This window comes from Pecten maximus, chromosome 11 (assembly GCF_902652985.1).
Source record: "Pecten maximus chromosome 11, xPecMax1.1, whole genome shotgun sequence".
NCBI lineage: Eukaryota > Metazoa > Mollusca > Bivalvia > Pectinida > Pectinidae > Pecten > Pecten maximus.
Window position 1 is genome coordinate 13,204,473 of NC_047025.1, and position 17,671 is coordinate 13,222,143.

The 17,671-nt window shown below is 36.1% G+C and overlaps 1 protein-coding gene across 4 annotated transcripts in view; it reads left to right on the forward strand.

Annotated features, from left to right (window-relative positions):
* LOC117337328 (protein unc-93 homolog A-like) overlaps window positions 1-5,621 on the forward strand; it is a 37,576-nt gene extending 31,955 nt beyond the window's left edge. For all 4 annotated transcript variants that reach the window (XM_033898249.1, XM_033898248.1, XM_033898250.1 and 1 more), the window contains one exon: window positions 3,547-5,621. In XM_033898249.1, coding sequence (XP_033754140.1) covers window positions 3,547-3,782 — 236 coding nt within the window. In that variant the 3' untranslated portion in view covers window positions 3,783-5,621. The remainder of the gene's footprint in view (window positions 1-3,546) is intronic.
* Window positions 5,622-17,671: the final 12,050 nt, after the last annotated feature.

Sequence of the window (17,671 nt, forward strand, 5' to 3'; positions counted from 1 at the left end):
TTCTGGATATACACTAATCCCTCCTTTTAAATAAAATCACGTAAAATGTATGAAGCGACACTAACACTCATATGTAGTATAGCCTTCTGTAAGTCTAACTAGTCTTACTAATAAAGTTTATACATTGTTACAAGTAACTACTATCCTTTACCCTATAACTCTGCTCACTAGAACAGTAATACATAACACCTTACGTATTCTTCGATTTGGTTTGCATACTGATATGAAGTGGCACGAGATAAAACAAAAACAATTATACAACATACTTTTATACTTTTCGGGACTGTGGACACCAGTATCGTATTCTCCACACCATTTGAGTTAGAGATGCTCAGAAACGGGAGGAAATGTCAAATAGATACATGTACTGATAATAAAACAGGATAACGCCAATTAATTTATGTTTGAAAAAGCGTAGTTCTAATCAAACAAAATGATTATATTATGATCAGCTAGCATTTCCTTATGAAACGATTTACAATCAGTATTTCACATATTATTCACGAATTGTAATTATGTTATTTTTGAAAGTTAATATTCTGTTAAAACTCTATTCATTTCAGTGTGCACAAAAGAATAACGTAAGAGGGCTATTACTTACACCATGTGTAATTTATAAAATAAATCGCAAAGAAATATAATTTTAGTATTTTTACCTTCTGAAAAAAAAACGAATTAATACTTATATCGATTCTAATATTGAAGGGTGCCTATATGCTGTTTTACTCATATATTTTAAAACATATATTCAATTGTTATAACATGTAATACATTTATCGAAATCCAATTAGAAGCGTATATTAATTAGAAAACGATGTACAAGTATGAATTGTTAAGTGATACATGTGAATTATTAAGTGATGATATATGTAATACACTTATGATATTAGTCTGAATGATTCAATAATTTGCATAGTTTAGAATTCTTGTACCTGTTTTATGCTATCATTTTTAATGACCGATTCGTACTTTTATGACCGCTGATTCATGCCCAACACACAATGCATATGTGAATACGTAAACGTCTATGACTCAGCGTGAAGTAAACTTTATTTTTGTAAGACATACTACTAGAAATCGGTAGGTGGACCAATGTACGCAGTTTTTAACTGGACTACTTTTATTTTTATTTAGAGGATTTAGGGTTTGTAACTACTTTACAGTTTCCTGGATATTTATTATGTTATGTACTCATCAACATTTTATACTTACGTCACATGTCGTATATTATTACTTTGTTTACGACAATTTGGTTCACTATCTTGATTTATTTAATTCTTGTAGTCAATTGAAGATCAATATTGTGTATTGGCCTAAAAAAACTTACTGTCGATGGGTCGTAAAACAATAATAAAAAATAATGAATACATGTTTATACAGCGCGAGTGTCATTGATGGCGTATATCATGTTTACAACGGGCAAATACTCATGTCATAATAATATCTTGTGTAACAAGTTTGTTTTGCGCTTTGGAATGGAAAAAAAAAACATTTCTAGAGTTTATCGATGTATATTTACATTCTGTGACAGTCTCCCATTACTCCTGTATTAAACCAGATGGTATTGATCACCGTATAAATGCAGCCCAGATCACATGACGTCATTTCCGTCAGCGTCAAAAAAGTGTTTGGCAATGAGTTGCAGGTGAATCAAACCTAGCAAGTATTTCGACTTAGAAATATCGCGTAAATATGACGTCATTTTGGTGCTTTGTTTATCATATTCACGCCGAGGCTTTGTATTAGACATCAATTTGAATGCAAACCAAGCACTACAATGGAATCGATTCCACATATGCCGTTCTTTCAATTGAACAAACAGGGGAATAGCTGAACTTAAATCCAGATTTAGCAAAGAGATATCTTAATTCCTTATGCTCGCGTATTAATGTCCATGTTGTTGTGTTTTGATTGTTATGAATGTATTTGATTCGAGGCGTGTGGTACGACGCTCCCTAACCGTGTTGGTTTGTTTCCCGGGAAGCTTGTTGATAGGACGTTAAACAAATCAAACCAAACCCTGTAAGCTGGGAAACGGACAGGTCTCCCGTATATTGTTCAGTGAGATAACCAACAACTACTTCAGGAGATCCCTCCTAAAGATTGACCCTTGTTGTTAAGAGGCGATAAACCCAGCAAAAAAAAAACAATTCTGATGATTACATATACATATGAGAAAGATTCATCACTCCGAATTACTCCGAATCACACGCTGATTGGTCATTCACATACATTCAATCGACTACAGTAGTCCCTGTGTATTACATCCTTTTTAGCTCACGTGGAACTGGGTAGCTTATTAGCAGCGTTCCATCTCGTCGGATGCTTTAATTTATAAATCTTGGGGTTACCAATTTGGTCAGAACCATCCTTGGGGGAAGGAAACATATTTTACATATATGACGATTCTAACCCCCAAGGGGCGAGAGGGGCGAGGCCCCATAGGGGAAATAGAAGTAATGCCTCTAAATCGCTACTAGTCATAAAGTTACAAATACATATGAACGCAATATAATTAGAAACATCCTTGGAGCAAGGGGATAAGATTTTGCACAAATGGTGACGCTGACCCCAAATGGGCAAAAGGGGCGGGGCCCCATAGAGGACATACAGGTAATCCCTTTAAATCGATTCTAGTACTAAAGTTATGAATGGATTTGAACCCAGTTTGGTAAGAAACATCCTTGGGGAAAGCGGAACATATTTTGCATAAATGGTGGTTTGTGATCACTCCCTGTAGGCAGAGGGGCAAGGCCCAATAGGAAATAGAGGTAGTGCAATCCCTTTAAATCGCTACTTATAAAAGTTCTGAATAGATATTAACATGATTTGGTCAGAAACATCTTTTAAAAGAGGGGAACAGATTTTGAACGCTGACTTTGATCCCACTGGCCCTTCGGGGATTGGGCCCTATAGGGGAAAGAGAGCTATGTCCTTTAAATCGCTACTTACAAATGTAGTCATAAAGTACTGAATAGATTTTAACAAAATGTTGTCGGAAACGTCCTTGGGGAAGGGAAACCTAATAGGCCTTGTGGCCTTTTCCCACCCCTGCGTACTTAGTTTTTTTGATACATCTCTTAGAAACCTTTAAGAGCCCCACCCCATAACCATATATATAGAGATATAAACACAATCCTGATGTTAAAATGGGCCCCAAGTGTCTTTCCACACCCAAAAGGACTTAATTTCTTTAAACACGATCATGCTGTAAAACAATCCCTGGGGTCTTTTCACACCCTTAGAGAGTCTGGACTTCTGGTTTATTTCTTTAGTGTAGTTGAGATCCCCACACTATAACCCTATAAAGCATTGTTCGAGATTGACAAATAAAGCTATTAACAAATGAACATGAACATCATTTTGACGTTTGGTCAAATCCAACCAGGTGAGCGGTATAGGCCCCGTGGGCCTCTGGTTTCCTTCTAAATATAGGTACAGATGTGTATATAATGCAGATGTTGCTTTAACGCTTACAGTTAATTTATGTAGTTTCAGTGTGATTTTAAATCCGTCTTGACTGTCGTTTTATTTATTATGTTTCAGCCTTGTACGGGTACCTATTCACGAAAAATACAGAAGCTGCCTTCGCCAATTACCGTCTGTGGGAATCGGTCGGATTTATAATGGCTTTCGGATACAGCGCTTATCTCGAGACTAGAATCAAAATGTACATAGCGATGGGATGGCTTGTCGTGGGAATGAGTCTGTACAGCGTAGTGGAGTTTCGTGACAGGAGGTCAAAGAAATTCAGCAATGATATCGTCAAGACTAAATTGTGACATTGTTTTACATAATGCAGTATTTTAAGAGACCTGAATCGTCTGAAGGAGGTTTATACAACTTAGTTAACCAACTGTGTATTGCTATACAATATTGCGGTAATACTGCCGTTATACATTGTACTTGAAAAAAAAAATTCGAGCTCTTATCTTTTTATAACCGCCCCAATTTGGGAAACACGTTAGTGAAGTATTTTTGTGTACAAATACGCATTGGACAAGTTTGTTCTTTTCGTACAAATGTGGTCTTCCGAAAGGTGATATATTAATTTGCCGGATTTTTATCAGATGTACTTCTTGTCTTATACTTAATAAGTTCCTTTACTTGCCGCCCCCAAATTACGCATACATGTGGTATGTATTAAATACCGTGTTACAAGTGTGCCGCACGCACAACAAAATCAAGCACAGACTAATTTCCTCTATCATTACAGCTTCTAATTCAATGAAATGGCTCTTATTATGTCTGGTATGTACTCTATATAGTTGGTAAATTTCACAGGCCTCGTGATTCGCGATTGTCTCAATCTAGTTAGCAAATATTAAATTTCGTACAAAACCGTTTTTGTAATAAACTCTTCTACACATTTATGAGTATGTATAATCAAACCCCGGAAGTATAACAACCATACTGTATATCTGAGGAACGCAATGATATAGTTTCTTCTAACATTTCTCTAGTAACTACATGAACAACATTACACCTCTCCTTCAAGTATAATTCATCTACAAATGACATCAATACTTTTATACATTAAAAAACTGTTGAAAGTCGCATTTAATGACGCCTTTTGCAGGTCAACTCATCTAATCAAATTTATTTCTGATCCGATTCCCTTCACGTGAATTTCTACTAATACCTTCTTAATAAGAATTGTAACCAGTATGAAATTATATCTGTATAAGGCCGATTTTATTACAGAATAGGCACTTGGTATCATCTGACAGAAAAAAAACTCTTCCATTAGTCATCTTCTGTTTCAAGACTAATTGTAAGCGGAAACTGTATTTAATTGATCTACGGAACTGAAGCTTTCGAGAAACATTCTTATAGTAGTATAGTGTTTTGATGAGGATAATTTGATGATTATGTTTAAGTCATACCAGCGTCATAGCAAGAGATCAAGGCCCAGTTGTTGAAAAGGTTATTTAGCTAAACAACAATTCTAAAATCGTGATTATTTCTAATAAAACAAGCTGTAAAATTTCATGAAACTAAAACACTCACCAGTCTCTTCCTAACAGCCTTTTTCAAGGAAAACACCCAATCGGTTTTGAAGTAAAGGAGCTTTTTAATAATGTCATTAAGCTAATCATCGTATGAACAAATAGGCCCTGCAATCAATACACATCACTCTTTATCTTAACATTGATTTTTGTTCATTATTTCACCTAGCTTCTATATTAAGCTTTGTTTTATCTTAGTGACTACGCTTTTCGGATTTTTGACCCTTTATTCACTAACATCACTGACAAGGGTCCTAGAGGACAACAGAGCTGTAGGTTAAGTTTTGTGTTCATTATTAGACCTACAATGTACATGTAACGAAATTCTCATTTGAAAGGTGCTATTCATGCGTGTCCCTTTATTGTACAATTCTTTACTGCAGCAAAAGTCACAAAGCATATCAGAATTGACTTCGAACTAAATAATTCATGAGTGAATTAAATGATTCCTTTATCATATTTTATATGTTTTGATACAATTTAGTAGCGTGACATCTGTATTTTTGTGTGATATTATCTGTGTTTTTTCTTTGTGTATAAAGTTATTTGTGCATATTTTAGTAAAACATATTCTGTACATGTATTTGATTAAAACCTTTGAAAACATCCATATTCAACTTTATTTAAGATCAGTGCTTTTAATATCGCCGCCATTTGGCGACTTTACTATGTACGTGTTTTCAGCTGACACTTTTTATTTACGTGGTGACTGCTGTGTTGAACGGATTTCGTACCGATGTGCCAGCCCTGCGACCTGATATTTTCAGAATATAAATGATACGTAAATCGGTAAAATTTAAGTATGCACCTATCTCATGTGACCTCAGTATGGCTGTGTCGGACGGATTTCATTTCAACAGTCAAACCAACAATCCGAACAATATATATAGCATAAATAATCGACAGGATTCATTGTAAAATTAAATTCTTTCGGTGTTGTTTTACTCTCTTTCTGTGATGATGATGCATACGTTTCACATCATTTACATCAATATGGAATTATATAAATGTTACCCATGTAAATATACATTATGTTGATAACATGCCAGCGGATTTATATCGATTTCGAATTACAATTCCATGTCGGTATATAGTTTTTTAAAGTCCAATTTTGATGTGTCCATGTCTGAACAAGATCAGACACCCCAAGGAAACATTCCTATTGTCTCAATTATTTTGTAGTGCAATTAATTTATTTTATAATTAAAACTGATCAAGCACTCTCCTATGTACACCCATCTGTTGTTCGTTGTAGACCTGATCGCACGTCAAATAGTATTGTACAAAATCTATACTAAAATATCAATTTTATTTCATTACGTACACTTCCATATTAAATTGCATGCATTATATATTGAAGTGTTAGTTGTAAACATTTTAACAACAATATCTCAAGATGGTAATTTGACAACCAGGAAGTCGAGTAAGTGAAGGTGTATTGATTTTATTGACTGTTTGTATTACACGTCAGTCATTGGTAACATTGATAAACACAATACTATAAATAGTTATTATACCCCCGCAACGAAGTTAGGGGGGGGGGGGGGGGGGGGGGGGGGGGGGGGGGGGGGGATATACTGGAATCACCTTATCCGTCCGTCCGTCATAAAAATTTGTCCGGCTATGCATTCGCTCATTTCTTTTTGGATTTCACTGAAATTTGGTATATAGTTAGAAGACTATATGAACTTGTGTCCCCCGCAGTGATTTTGCGATTTAGCCCTTTTTAACAGAGTTATGCCCCTTTTTCATACAAAATGTGTCATAATTTTGTCCGGCTATGCATTCACTCAGTTTTTGATGGATTTTCTTGAAACTTCATAAAGAGTTGGAGGATGGCATGAAGTTGTGTCTCCAGTAACGGCTTCTTCCGAAAAAAACACTTTTTACAGAGTTATGCCCCTTTATGTAAAAAATGGTTTCTAGCTTGTCCAGCTATGCATTTGCTTCGTTTTCAAAGGATTTTCTTGAAACTTTTTACACAGTTGAAGGACTGCATGCACTTGTGCCTCCAGTAAATGATTTTTTCCGAAAAAATGCTTTTTACATAGTTATGCCCGTTTATTTGAAAAATGGTTATAATTTTGTCCAGCTATGCATTTCCTCAGTTTTCACTAAATTGGTGTATAGTTAAAAAACCATACGGTGTTGTGATTTTCCCCCAAGTAGTCCTTTTAAACAAATTACGTCACTTTAGCCCTTTTTAACAGAGTTATGCCCCTTTTTCATACAAAATGTGTCATAATTTTGTCCGGCTATGCATTCACTTAGTTTTTGATGGATTTTCTTGAAACTTTATACAGAGTTGAAGGATGGCATGAAGTTGTGTCTCCAGTAATGACTTCTTCCGAAAAAAAAACTTTTTACAGAGTTATGCCCCTTGATGTAAAAATGGTTACTAGCTTGTCCAGCTATGCATTTGCTTTGTTTTCAATGGATTTTACTAAAATTTGGTATGTAGTTAGAGGACCCTATGAGGCTTAGCTCTATGCAAAGATTTTGCCGAATTACCAGTTCTAATAGAGTTATGCCCCTTTTTCTTTAAAAACGAGCAAAATTTTGTTCAGCTATGCATTCACTTAGTTCTTACCTAAACATAGAACATGTTTGATTTGGTTATAGTACCATAAATAGGCAGCTTCACAAAGTATCCAAACCAATCATGGAAAAGCGGGGGGTATACTTGTCAACCCCTCGGTGACAGCTCTAGTTATCTGTAGCCACATAGATAAGCGAACAGTTATTTATTGACACAAAGTACAAATTCAAGAACGGTATCTACTTGCATGGAGGTCAATTCAGGGCCACTCTGTAGTGTCATTTCACAAATGTCAGGTCGCAGGGATATCGGTACACCTTCCGGAAGTTTCGTAACTTAAAAAAACACACACACCTACTGCTATCTACTGCATGTGGGTCAGAGGCAACACATGAAGGAACCCCTTCAGAATATTGGTTGGCTGTCTATTGTGTCGCATGGAGGCATTTACACCTGTCATATTGCAATCAACTACGGGACGTAACGTCACAACCGTCCACTTTCACTTCCATTCTATTACTCTTCATTGTTCATTTGGCATTTTCATTTGACTCGCTCATCATATAGATGAACTATATATGCATGCATGCAAAATATCAGCGTTGAAGTTATATGGATATTACACAAAACATATCTGCCAGGCGAACATCTCCATCATTAAGTTAAGCCAACTTTTTTTAGCACTTCAGTCAAAATTAGATATCTAGTAAGAAATAACAACTTATTCAAATAGCCTGATAATTTTGTGAAGGTTAAACAAATATTTTCAAGACAACAATATGGATTATCTCCGAAGAAAGGGCTTAGATTGACTTTGAATGATCGTTGTAGCCATTGCCATAAACAAATTATTGATGTAAGGGTAATGACTACAAGATAGGGAGGCCCACGGCTTATAAAAACAACAAACATATTACTACATTAAAACTGAAATAGGTTTTTAATCAAAATGTTATATCATACATCCTTTTAATAATGGCATAAACATGTTACGATAAACAATCACAGCAAAAATCAGAGAGATATCTCTACAAATGAAAAAAAAAAACCCACTATTTCGAAATTTCCGAAAATGCCAATTCATGCCTCTTAAAACATGCAAGATAATTGATTAAATGAGAATGTTCAAGAAGCCGTAGCATCATCATCAGATTAATAACTGCATCAATGAGGATAAAATGCATTCATCTACATGTATACTTTTCAAATGTGTTATCATTAATACTGAGAAATAGAAAAAAACTGAACATAAATTGCAAACAAAAAATCACTATTTTAACAAAAGTCGCAATGAAAAAAAAATCATATATCCTTATCAATTCACGTAGATGTGCCAATCATCAAGTCTGTAGGTATCAGAATATTAGAATAAAAACAGTTCAAGTGTAGATTTAGGATAATATTTAATTTTGGCGAGAAAATGTTTTCCAAAGTGCTTTTTCTGAGTTATATTTGATGCTTTGACCTTCAAACGCTAAAAACACCTTCAAAATAACGTTTTCTTTCATATACGATGAAAATAAACCGTTTTAAAGAGAATTTGAAATTTTTGATATTGTAGCATTTGACCTCCGTATATCGTGTATCTCATACTTTGTATCGTGTTAACTGTACTCTGTATCTCGTACCTTGTATCATGTTAACTGTACCCTGTATCTCGTACATTGTATCGTGTTTACTGTACCGTGAATTGTGTATCTCGTAACTTGTATCGTGTTTACTGTACCGTGAATCGTGTATCTCGTATAATGTATCGTGTTAACTGTACCCTGTATATATCTCGTACATTGCATAGTGTTTACTGAACAGTGAATCGTGTATCTCGTACCTTGTATCGTGTTTACTGTAATGTGAATCGTGTATCTCGTACCTTGTATCGTGTTTGCTGTACCGTGAATCGTGTATCTCGTACCTTGTATCGTGTTAACTGTACCGTGAATCGTATATCTCGTAATCTTTATCGGGTTTATTGTACCCTGTATCTCGTACCTTGTATCGTGTTTACTGTACCGGGAATCGTATATCTCGTAATCTGTATCGTGTTTACTGTACCCTGTATCTCGTACCTTGTATCGTGTTTACTGTACCGTGAATCGTGTATCTCGTAATCTGTATCGTGTTTACTGTACCCTGTATCTCGTACCTTGTATCGTGTCTCCTGTACCGGGAATCGTATATCTCGTAATCTGTATCCTGTTTACTGTACCCTGTATCTCGTACCTTGTATCGTGTTTACTGTACCGTGACTCGTGTATCTCGTAATCTGTATCGTGTTTACTGTACCCTGTATCTCGTACGTTGTATGGTGTTTACTGTAACGTGAATCTCGTACCTTGTATCGTGTTTACTGTACCGTGAATCGTATATCTCGTAATCTGTGTCGTGTTTACTGTATCCTGTATCTCGTACCTTGTATCGTGTTAACCGTTTCCTGTATCTCGCACCTTGTATCGTGTTCACTGAACCGTGAATCGTGTATCCCGTTCCATGTATCGTGTATCCCGTATTGTATCATGTATCCAGTAACATGTATCATCTATCCCGTACCGTGTATCGTGTATCCCCTAGTGTGTATACCGTACCTTGTATCGTGTTTACTGAACCGTGAATCGTGTATCTCGTACCTTGTATCGTGTTTACCATACCGTGTTTCTCGTACCGTGTTTACTGTACCGTATATCGTGTATCCCGTACAACGTATCGTGTATCTCAAACCATGTATCATATAAACCGTACCGTGTAGCTCGTACCAAGTACCGCGTATTTCATACAAAGTATCGTGTATACCGTACCAAGTACCGTGTATTTCGTACAAAGTATCGTGTATACCGTACCGTGTATTGTGTATACTGTACCGTGTATCTCGTATCAAGTACTGTGTATCTTACTGGTATCATGTAAACCATACCGTTATCTTCGGGTTTTTTTATGATTTGACCTTGAAACGTTGCATATATCTTCGTAAGAGCATTTTCTTCTATAGAGGAACAAAATAAACATTTTTTAAAAGAATTTGAAATTTTCGATTTTTGATCATTTGACCTTTAGTTTGTCGCGCTCCGTACCAGCTATCACTGTGCCAAATATCAAATCTGTATGTGTAAAGATATAGGAGTAAAAGGAAATTAAGTGCATTTTTGGGACAAATTTGAATTTTGGCGGGAAAACCAATATTTTTCAAAGTGCCATTTCTACGTCATTTTTTTATCGCACGACCATAAAACTTGCATAGTTCGTCTGCCCTGCAGGTAGGGCGTAAGAATTGTACCTGCTGCTCCCATTGCATGATCGTAAGAGGCGACTAAACTTGGGATCTTATCTTTTCTCTTCTTTCTTTACAACTTTCTTCTTCCTAATGTCTCCCTTGACAATGCCTCACTTTTGGCCTTAAGTTGAGCGTTCGCCCCTGTGAGGAAGGCTTTGGGTTCTGTCCCCTGGCCGAGACATACCAGAGTCTTTAAAAATGGTAGTTGCTGCTCCTGCTTAGCGCTCAGCAAATTAGGAGTGGGACGACTGGTTCGCCCGTTGTCAGTATAATGTGACCGGGTGGGGTGTGCTGCTGGGTGTCTTCGGCAGAATGCTTCAGTGAGGTAGCACTCTAAATCGGCAAAAGATCCGGCCTATCACAAGGAGACTGAACACAAACATACCGCAGCCTCCCAAAACACACACGCACTCATCACACGCATACATGTCGCACGCACGGGAGGCCGTCCTTAAATGACCTTAGCTGTTAATAGGACGTTAAACAAAATAAACCAAACTAAACCAATGCATAGTTCGTCTTGGTAAATCATGCACTTTACAATGCAATTAAAAAATTTAAATTAAAATTTTTGACCTTGATTTGACCTCGTGATTAGACCTTGACCTTGACATATTTTCTGATAACATGTTACAGAGAAAAGTTTGCCCCGACCATCAACTACAAAATAGATTGATTGTGCAAGAAAAAAAAACGAACAAAGAGCCTGATTCAAAAGATTATTTTTTTTCAATTTTATTTTTTTGAATTATTTGACATTGAATGAAGGTCAAGGTCAATGAAAAGTAATAACTTTTGTAGTCATTCTTACATGCTATTGTTGTGCCAAATATCAAGTCTGTATGTATATAAATGAAGGAGCTGAAACATTTTAAGTGCATTTTTGCTCGATTTTTGAATTTTGGCGGGAAAAACTTTGAAATTTTCAAAGCGCCACATCCGATGAGAAAAAAAATTGCACCTATCGACTCCGTGGAACATGATCTTTCTTACGATGTGAAAGAATATTTCAAGAAGAGACTTTCAATTTTGACCTAATTTTGACCTCATAGCGAGGTCTTGACCTCGACACATTTTCTGAAAACATGTAATGGACAAAAGTTAGCCCCGACCATGATCTACATGACACATTGAACAAAATTAAATAGAACGATCGTTGATGAAGTTATGGTCGTTCAAATAAAATTCTATATTTAGATGTGTGACATTGACCTTTGAAATTATGATCATCAAAATGTTAAGGTGAACTTCAGCTCCCATGTATATATCATGTACTAAAATATGAATGTTCTATCTGTTTTCGTTTTTGAATGAAAGTGTTTACACGAGGTGTTAAGAATAACAATAATAAGAAGAAGAAAAAACAACGAAAACAATAGGGATTTCCATCCGAAATGGAAATCGCTAATAATAATAATGAAAAATAATTTGAGACTTAAATTCAGTCTGAAATGTTTTTTAAGCCACACATATATCTACATCTCCAAGCAATAACATAATGCATATATTTTCAGATTTCCATTACCAAAATACCAATTTTGTAAGGATCATCACAATTTTACAAGTTTCTGTTTGTCATGTCATCCAGATGATCAAAATGTATCGAATCACCAAGGAACAAATTGAGGAAGCCTAAAGCTTTGCATTTTTTTTAGAAACGAGAGGAACTAAGTCACACAAAGGTTCATCATCCTTCTTTAAAGGTCACCAGGGGCCGTTGTATTGATAGTGTGTCGTCGTCCGAGAATGACCAGTCATCCATATTTTGCAATTGGCAGGTGGTGTGCATTTCTACAGGAAAAGATTGAGGAACAGCATTTATAATAGAACAGTATTTCACAATTAAAGTTCCTAGCAACCTCTTTTGAAATTTCAATGATTTTTGTTTTCAAAAACTCTTTCAATACATGAACACTTTGAACTGGATTTGCGACGCACAGCGTTGTCCACAATGTGTATTGTTTTAGCAATTGAGTTTTTGTAAGAGTTTTCAAAGCCTTACAGGATCTACAAAGTTCAGTTTTTGCTCTCATTAAGTTCTCTTTTACTCTCTTTTACTTCCTAGCTCTGTTCCCTCTTCGTTTTGCTATCAAAATCAATCTCTCTAGTTGTATAGAAAGATATCTCAGTTTTGTTTGATGATCACGTGTTCCAAAAAGTCGACGTTTTCTCTTCGCACTCATCATAGAAACATCGCAAACTTTATCCATGTCCAGTTTTGTCTCCAAAACCCAGTTAACAGGTTTGTCTCTTTTTGCAGCTATCAGACTTGACACATTTACTGGGTTGGATGATGGAGCAAAACTCATTTTCCTGGAGAAAAGCATTATACTGATTGGTCGCAGACGACATACCAGAGTCATTAAAAATGGTAGTTGCTACTCGTGCTTAGCGCTCAGCATTTAGGGAGTGGGACGAGTGGTTGGCCCGTTGTCGGTATAATGTGACCGGGTGGGTGTCCTGCTGGGTGCCTTCGGCAGTATGCTTTAGTGAGGTAGCATTAAAAATCGGCAAAAGTTCCGTCCTATCACAAGGAGACTTAACACGTACATACCGCAGCCTCCCAAAACACACATACGTACTCACCACACGCATGAATATGGCATACACGGGAGGCCGTCCTTAAATGACCTTAGCTGTTTAATAGGACGTTAAACAAATTAAACCAAACCAAACCAAGCACGAGAGGTAGGTAATTAAAATAATCCAAAATCATGTGGGGCGCATCACAGGAGATTTTCTTAAACTATCCGTGGTTAGGTTTATTAAAAAATGGTGTACAATAGAACAGTAACCTGTTTTCAGGTGAATACGAAAATGTATTAACCGCGGAGAATTGAAAGTGATAATGTCGATATCGGAAATACAGTAAATACGTAGAAGTATAATAGTATTTGCAATTATGACCTGTCAAACATTCCAAATGTGTTTTCAATGACGTCATTAGTTGCATTCCCAAGAGTGTTGGCTGCAGATATGGCTTGCATCGATAGTGTTGCATAGATACCGCCTGGCAGGTTCTCCTCAGAATGACTGATTAACTTTGTTCGCCCAGCCTGTACTATTTCTGTAAATAAGAAAAAATAAATATTACCGACCTAGACATTATCCCGGGCGATGACGAGGACTTTTACGGATTTTCCCACCTGGACTGGAGACTTCAGATAATTTAGTGACATTCAGTGTTTCAGTAAATCAGTGTTTAACTTAAACGGTTATATTCGGAGGATATTTCTGGGATCCCGGATTTTCATTACAAAACGTAAGTGAATGATTGTACATGTAATATGTTACAGTTATATGTGTATCAATTTGGTCATGGTATGACGATGATTGCCGTACATTATATTTTATTGTGTGCAGTAGGCCTACTGCAGTACTTCAAAGAACGATATTTAGATTTTGTATTGTTGATTAAAATGCATTTTGTGAGATGTTGTAAACTGCTTTCTGAACACCATGTTGTTGTTTTTTTCATCGTATTTATTTAAAATAAATTGTTGAATCCGCTTGAGCCTTGTTTTTTTTTAACAAGAGATGTAATCTCGACTATCCAATATGGCGATGACCTTCAGAAACGTCTATCTTCCCTGAAAAAAAAAACAAAATCTCAATATCAGTTATTTGCGCACCCCCACTTTGGGATTTTTATTTTCTTCAAAAAGGTGCGGAGATTACAGGAGTTTTTACGGTAATTGTTTGGTTTGGTTTATTTTGTTTAACGTCCTATTAACAGCTAAGGTCATTTAAGGACGGCCTCCCGTGCGTGCGACATGCATGCGTGTAGTGAGTGCGTATGTTTGTTTTGGGTTTGGTTTGGTTTGGTTTATTTTGTTTAACGTCCTTTTAACAGCTAAGGTCATTTAAGAACGGCCTCCCGTGCGTGCGACATGCATGCGTGCGGTGAGTGCGCATGTGTGTTTTGGGAGGCTGCGGTATGTTCGTGTTAAGTCTCCTTGTGATATGCCGGAACTTTTGCCGATTTATAGTGCTTCCTGTCTGAAGCATACTGCCGAATGCTCTAACCGGTTGAGGCCAGGATTTTCTTTTGAATCTTTGATATCCTCGAGGAACAACAAAACAGATTTTCGTGCAGCTAATGTTGGGATGGCATTCTGCATGAAAATCAAGTATCGACTTCCAATAATCGGCTTGAAAACTTTAGACCCTGTGTCTTCCTCTCTACATAGTGAATATGTGAATATTCCTGTTGTCACAATTAACGTCGCATTGCGTGGTGTTTCACTAGACGGTGTAACAAAATTTGACCCCTCGTCGGTTTCTGTGTAAGTTAACGTTGTACAATGCGGTGTTGAAGCTGCACTGTATGTCTTGTTTGGTTTTAGTGGAGTCTCCAGAAAATTGTAAATTATACCTTTAAGTTTCTCATCGCCTCTAACGTTGTATCGTTTTTTGTAGTTCTTTAAAACGTTTCAGACGTCTAGTATCCAAGGCGCGCAATGGTTTCACTGTGCGAGTTTCTCTAGTAAAATGACACATCCAGCTACGCAACTCATGATATCAGGTTCCTTTCAATAACCCATAACCTTCAAAGTTAATAGCTGTTTGTGTTAGATACAGAAACTGACCAACATTCAAATTTTTGGAAACAATTCCTACAGATGGGTCGAAATTCTCCAAGAATGTTGAAATGTCGGCTGTAGAAAATGGCCAGGATGGCATTGGATGTTAAATATTTTGAATACGAACATCTCGAGGATTAAATATGATGTTTGCGTATTCTGAAAAATAATAAACACTTTCAACATTTTTGAACGAATGATAGATACTAAAGGACAGCTTACAGACATGCATTATTTAAACAGTTTACATATGCGTGCGAGTTCATGAATGTGTAAAAAATGTATTTTATGAATAATTAGTTAACCAAATAATCAGTTAATTAAAATAAATACAAATAAATATATATAAATCAAACATTAAATGCTTTAAATAAACAGACCATAAACATTTATATCTTTCATAGAACATTATCATTAAATTTGATGGAACATGACCGGTTTACATTTCACTGATGAGGCTGAATGGACCAATTCGTCCTCAAAATCAAAAATACTAATTTAACGACACTTCAAATCGACTTTGGTATGATAAATTAGACATTCCATTTATAATGTTAACGGTATTCTATGAAATATCATGAAATTATCGTCTAAAAGTACACGTGGGGCCAAATGTAAACAACCCAAATTCGACGGACCCGGTGATGTAAACAAAGCCAAAGCCGTGACAAAATCACAAAAGAATTTATGCTAGATATTGTTTATTTTGCAGAAGCGTATATAAATAAAATATTTAACAACCATATACTAATCAAATATATTACGAAATGTGTGTAATTTTACGGCATTTAAACGTTTTATACCGATATGAGTTGGCAAACAAAATGCTATTTTAATGTGCCGCCATTTTGTTTTGCTTCGTAGATCGTCAACAGGTTGCTGACAAGTTTGCCGGCATTGTGTGCGAACGTTTCAAAACATTTTCAATTATTTTTTTGCACAGGTATAATGGTATAGTTAATATCTTTCATGTGTTTTGCGAGCTAATAAATCAGTACAATAATAAAATAATTACACGATAAAAACTTACCCATTTCTTTTTTTAGTTGAATCTCGCGTTGCTCGCTTCGCTGTGCGATGTCAAGGTCGGCAGGTTTACACCAAACCTAATTTCAGTGGTCGATTATTTAAAATAACCTCACACACATAGCCAATGAAATTTAGCGTATCAACAAAGTCTGAGAAAGGACGCAAGCGATCAGCTGACGGGATTAGTAAGGTTAATTAGTCCAACTGATAAGACGTAACTGACCGGGCTGGACCACGGGCAACCGCTGAATCAAAACAGTATTCAAAGCTGTATAACTTGATATTTTGAGGTCAGATTTTAATAATATTCTAACTGTAAACTCGTTATGTATTTATGTACAAAAAAGTTTCATTTTCAAGTGTTAAATAATAAAATTAGTCTTTTTATCATCCCGTGAAAATGACTAATCAGTGAAAATTGGCCTATGTAAACTAGCGTGCCTCCCTATACAAGACATAAGGAAACGAATGTAGAATGATTTTGATATATGCCCCGACTTTCGGTAAGCATGGTGCTGACACTCGTGCCGCTGACATTTGAAGATGAAAGTATATATATGGTATGCACTGTTGAAAGCAACACAACAATCATATCTTGTTTTCTTATCGTCACAAACAGGAATATATACAGGTCTCAACCTCTACAAGTGTGCATTATCTTTTGCACATTGTTTTAAAATACGAGTTCGCTCAACAAAATATTGAACAAGGAGCAACAAGGGGTGACAATATCCCCCATCGTCCAACCGTATGAAAACCTAAATATGATATATATATATATATATCAACCTAAAAGTATATATCTTCATGTAGATCCTACGTTTGTTTTACCTGAAAAGGCACAACAAGTGTTGCACCAACCTAAGTATACAGCAAGTTTTGTGGAGTTGAGTGAAATGGTTTTTCAAGTTTTAGCCCGGAATGAAAATAAAACGGTAATTTTGTGTTTTTTTTTTTACCTATGTTCAACTATATATACAGAACGTTTTGTGAATTCGTTGAACGGTTTTGATATTGCAGCCCGGGGGAAAACCCTCGGACAGACGTACGGAGCCAACTTTAATATCCCCCGTAAACGCGTTTCTTGTGGGATAATAAATGCCAAAACCATACAATTTTAGGCAGCATATTTCTTTGGACTTTTAATTATGATGAAAAATTTAGTCGGAACATGAAATATATAGCGGTAACGCGAATAAGAGAATGAATGATTCAGCAACGATAATTGAATGTTAATCGAGAATTC